The sequence below is a fragment of the Eurypyga helias genome, unplaced genomic scaffold, assembly GCF_000690775.1.
Source record: "Eurypyga helias isolate BGI_N326 unplaced genomic scaffold, ASM69077v1 scaffold7524, whole genome shotgun sequence".
Classification (NCBI taxonomy): Eukaryota; Metazoa; Chordata; class Aves; order Eurypygiformes; family Eurypygidae; genus Eurypyga; species Eurypyga helias.
In genome coordinates, this window is record NW_010246741.1 from 3822 (window position 1) to 8680 (window position 4859).

Sequence of the window (4859 nt, forward strand, 5' to 3'; positions counted from 1 at the left end):
ACCGCAGCTCTGCGGGCATCTGCCCGCCTCTGCAGAGCCGGGATGGGGGGAATGGTCGCTCCGAGCCCCCTGCACCTCCCTGCCTGCCTCAGTCCTTCTCTCCACTCTCCTCCCAGGCATGGGCCATGGGGCGAGGGAGACGGTGCTGGGCACCTTGGGGAAGGCGACGATACTGCGGATCCCCCCCGAACTCCAGAACCTCACCCTGCACTTCGGATCAGCCACCTGGAAGCGGGACACAGAGGACCCGCAGAGGAAGCTCATCCTGCTCACGTACACAAATGGCAACTACACCAACTACATGCAGGGACGAACCCGCTTCCACACGTTGGACTTCTCCCTGGAGATCCTGAATACCAGCCGGCAGGATGGGCGGCTCTACGAGTACATCGTCAGCAAGGGGTCGGAGGAGGAGGTCTGGCAGACACAGCTGGAGGTGTATGGTGAGACACAGCCCCCTGTGCTGCTGGGAGCAGGTCTGGGAGGTGGGTGGTGGTCAAGGGCAGTGGGAGATGCCCACACCGATGTCAGGGTGCTGCAGTGAGTCCAAGACACTCAGGCAGCCCCACCTGGGTATCCCCAGGAGGCTGTGGGGGGGTGCAGACCATGTGTCTCTCTCATGCCTTTGGCAGTGGGTCTGGGGCCAGACTGGTTCCTCTCCACTTCCCAGGGATTTAGGAGAGGCCAGGCAACGTTTGCATCTTACCCCAGGCACAAACCTTTGCCCCTTCCTCACTCTCTCCAGAGGCAGTCTCCGATCCCAGCATCCAGGTCCTTGACCGGGTGCTGACCAACACCAGCTGCACTGTAACCCTCAACTGCACGGCAGAGCACGGGGACAATGTCTCCTACAGCTGGGACAGCTGGGACAGCAGCACCTCAGGGCTCTGCTCCCACAATGGCAGCTTCCTGCACCTCTTCTACACCCTGCAGAAGGCGAGCGTCACCTGTGCCTGCACAGCCAGCAACCCCATCAGCAGCCGGGTCGCCACCTTCCACTCCTCCGAGTGCAGCTACGAGCGAGCGGGTAAGTCCCCTGTTGCCAACCCAGCTCTCCCCAGCCTCCCAGCCCTGCTCTTGCTTTGCAGGGGACCTCGTCATGCTGCTTTAGGCAGCCTCAAAGGACCTTTTCACAAGGAAAGTGGCTGCTCCATCACCTGCTCAGGGTTGCCCAGCCCTTCCCACAGGTCCCACCTTCGTCCCTGGTGCACTTGCCATGCCCCGGTGCTCAAGGCTCATTTTAAATGCATGAGACATACACCGAATGGTTTGGGGAGGAGAAAAACCAACAACTTCCCCTTCGACTGCTCATGGGGTAAAAGTCATGCTCTCTCACTGGGATTTTTAGCACTCCCTCATGACATGGGGGACTTTTGCCGGGGCAGGGTGGCGTGGTGACTGCCCCCTTCCACAGGGACCTGTGGTGAAATCACATCTCTGCTGGGGCTCTCACAGTGACCTGTGCTGAGAATACATCCCAGCGGGAAAAACGGTCAGACTCCTGCGTAGGAAAGGTAGATGGTGAAATGAGACACTCCCGGCAGGGGGTTCAGGCTTGTTTCTCCTCCCTTGTGCCAAGAGCCCTGGACCCGTGGGACACCCCTGCATGGTGTCACCTTTAGCAGCCCAGGAGAGGGGCCACCCCGGTGCTTCTCCACAGTGGGAGCCCGCTGGAGCTCTGTCCTGTCTGCCATGCAAGGGCGTTGTACGAAGGGCCTGCCTTCCCACAGGCCCCATAAAGCCACCAAAGACGTTTTTTAGGGTTTGGCCTCAATCTGGCCCCCAGCAGGGTTTTTGCTGTTGCAGTCTGGAGGCGATTAGACAGCTCTCTGCTCAAGAGAAGCGTTTCCTGACTCTTGTTTCCTGTTTTACTGATCTCATCAACCCAAAATTAGGCAATGAGATAAAAAAAGAGTTTAGCAAGCCACTCTGCTCAGTTATGGGTGACCCTGGGGACTGTTGCCTGACCCCCTGTCCTCTCTTCCCCCACTCCAGGCAGCGCTGGGCTGAGGATGCAGTATCTCGTGCTGCTGCTGGTGGTGCCCATTGTTGCAGTGATGATGCTCATCAGGGTCTTCAAGACCACCCATTTGGCCAAGCCCACTGGTGAGTGCTGCGAGGGAGGGGTGCTGGGGTGGTTGGTGGTCTGTGGTGGGGGGACAGAATCTGTCCCCAGGCAGCCCCAGTGAATGGACCAAGGGGCTGATCCCTGTGGGCACCTCATCTCGGGAGTGTCCTAGTCCTTGCAAGGAGCAAACTGTATTTCTCTTGGAGCACAGAGTAAAAGGCAGGAAGGAAACCAACCTAAAGAAAGGCGAAAAAGAGAAACATACCTGCACGTGATCTCCAACACATCACCCAGATGACAGACTCTAAGGCTGTATTGCATGGTCTCAAGGGGAACTGAATGCTCCCAGCCCAAATTCGAGACAGCATCATCGAGGGAGGGGATTCTCCCCCTTTACTGAGCTCTCGAGACCCCCCCTGCAGCTCTGCATACAGCTCTGGGCCTCCAACAGTAGAAGAACACGGAGCTGTTGGAGCGAGTCCACAGGAGGCCATGGGGATGCTCCGAGGGCTGGAGCCCCTCTGCCCTGGGGACAGGCTGGGAGAGTTGGGGGGTTCAGCCTGGAGAAGGAAAGGCTCCGGGGACACCTTAGAGCACCCTCCAGTATCTGAAGGGGTTGACAAGAAACCTGGGGGGACTTTTCCCAAGGGCAGGGAGTGACAGGACCAGGGGTGATGAGTTTAAACGGAAAGAGGGAGATGGAGATGGGCCATCAGGAAGGAATTCTTCCTGCAGAGGGTGGGGAGCACTGGCACAGGTTGCCCAGAGAAGCTGTGGATGCCCCATCCCTGGGAGTGTCCAAGGCCAGGCTGGATGAGGCTTGGAGCAACCTGGGCTATGGAAGGTGTCCCTGCCCATGGCTGTGGGGAACTGGGTGGTTTTAAGGTCCCTTCCAACCCAAACCATTCCATGAGTGCCTCAGCTGGGCTGTGCTCCCTGCTCCCATCTCCTGTTTAGTAACAAATTTGCAAAGCTGACCTGTGCTGGCCAGAAATCCTCTGACCATGGCTGGGCAGCTGCAGCAACAGGGATGCAACCAGGTCCAACATGCTCCTTGAGACGCCGGAGCAGGATGTGGCTTGGAAAGCACCGGGGTACCCCTTGGTCCCTGCTCCCCTGACCTCTTGGTGACTTGCTTATCCCCCGCAGCCGCGCAGGAGCACTCGCCCTCGCCGCATGCTGAGGAGAGCAACGTGCACACCATCTACTCCCAAGTGCAGCGGGTGGAGGTGAGCCATGACCAGCATGACCTCAGCCAGCCTCGACGCGCGGGGAAATGCTCCTTTGGTGATGGAAAAGCTCCTTTAGCAGTGGGACGCCGAGTGCTGCAGCCAGCAGGGAGCGCGGGCAGGACCCTGCGGAGTAGGGGTCTCAGAATGCAGCAGCGAAGGCAGCAGCGCCCAAAGCCCCGGGTCATTGCTGGGTGCCTCCTCACTGGTCTGTGGCACCCCTCGTGATGGGCACTGGGTGTCAACGCAGCCCCATGGCTGGTGAGGGGGAGGGTGAAACTGGGTGGGATGGGGACTGGGGTGGCCATGAGCTCCCTGATGTCACCCATCTCTGCCTCACCAGGAGTCAGCCTGGCTGCTGTTAATTTGGGAATCGCTGGAGATAATGTTGGGTGCTGCAGCTTCCCCAGCCCTCAGCATCCCAAGGTGGCTCTGGGGACAGACTCTTTTACCCCTACCCAAGCACTGCTGAGCACAAACTAGGGAGGGCACGGTGGGTGCTTGTGGGGTGGAAGGAAGGGAAGGGCTTCCACCAAGCTGCTTGTTCATTTTTCGGTCTCCATGCAGAAGCAGAAAGGGGCCCCTGCCGCCAAGCACCCCTCCTGCACCACCATCTATACTGCAGCCACCGGCCTGCCCCCGGACATGGCCCTGGCCCCTGGCAGAGCCCCTCGTCCCCCACACAGCCCCCTGACAGAGCCACCTACCCTGCAGGGCCACCCACTCCTCTCACAGGTAAGGGTGACAGCCACCCACTGGTCCTTGCCCTGGCTGGGCATTGCCGTGGGGCAACCCATGGTCCCCCCTCCAGCTCAGGCACCTCGCTGACCCCTTTGCTTCCCTGCTCTTTGCTGCAGAGCCCCAACAAGGAGCCCACAACAGTTTATGCCAGCGTGATGATGCCTATGGCCTGAGCCTCTCCAGGCAGCGGGCAGCAGCCCAGCCCAGCCTCTGCTCACCGGGCACCACTATCAACGTTCCCGGTTGGAAGAAACCCCGCTCATCCCTGGAGCACATCCCCTCACCCTCTGGCACACGCTGACCCATCAATCTGGGGCTGCAACGATGGCTGTGGAGGTGAGGGGCAGCAAAGCAAAGAGCAGAGCTGAAGCAAAGCAAGAATCTCCCTCGGCTATGGCAGCCGGCATGATGCTAAAGATGTAGAGGGGCTCTGGATGCGACGGACCCCACAGCCGGGCATGAGCGAGGGAGGGAGAATTGGCACCTCAGGACCTGGGGAGCAGCACTGGGAAGCGTGGCTGGAGCAGGTTTGCACCCCAGCCTCATCCCTGCCCTGTGGATTTTCACCCCGTGGCCTCATCCAGTGGCCCCAGCTTCGCTAGAGGGAGCCCCCGGCTCGTGACACCCGTGACGCACAGGGATGTGGGCTCAACGGCGGCAGGGAAAAATTTTTTTTGACCTCTGCTCTGGAACAGGTTACAAAATGTCCGGGTTTTGATCCAAGTGATGAAGAAATTTTGCAATCCCCTCGGAGCTGAGCCCTGCCCAGTGACTGCCCAGCCCATGCCCGCACCTGGGGAAAGAGCCATGTCCCACTGCAC

The 4859-nt window shown here is 59.7% G+C and overlaps 1 protein-coding gene across 1 annotated transcript; it reads left to right on the top strand.

Moving 5' to 3' along the window:
* Positions 1-116: 116 nt before the first annotated feature.
* LOC104508774 (signaling lymphocytic activation molecule-like) lies at positions 117-4211 on the top strand (the record flags this gene model as incomplete). The annotated part of the gene is made up of 6 exons (XM_010150500.1): positions 117-443; positions 746-1027; positions 1996-2106; positions 3218-3297; positions 3865-4032; positions 4155-4211. Coding segments are annotated over 6 exons (1025 nt in total), but the record flags the coding sequence as incomplete, so codon positions are not given.
* Positions 4212-4859: the final 648 nt, after the last annotated feature.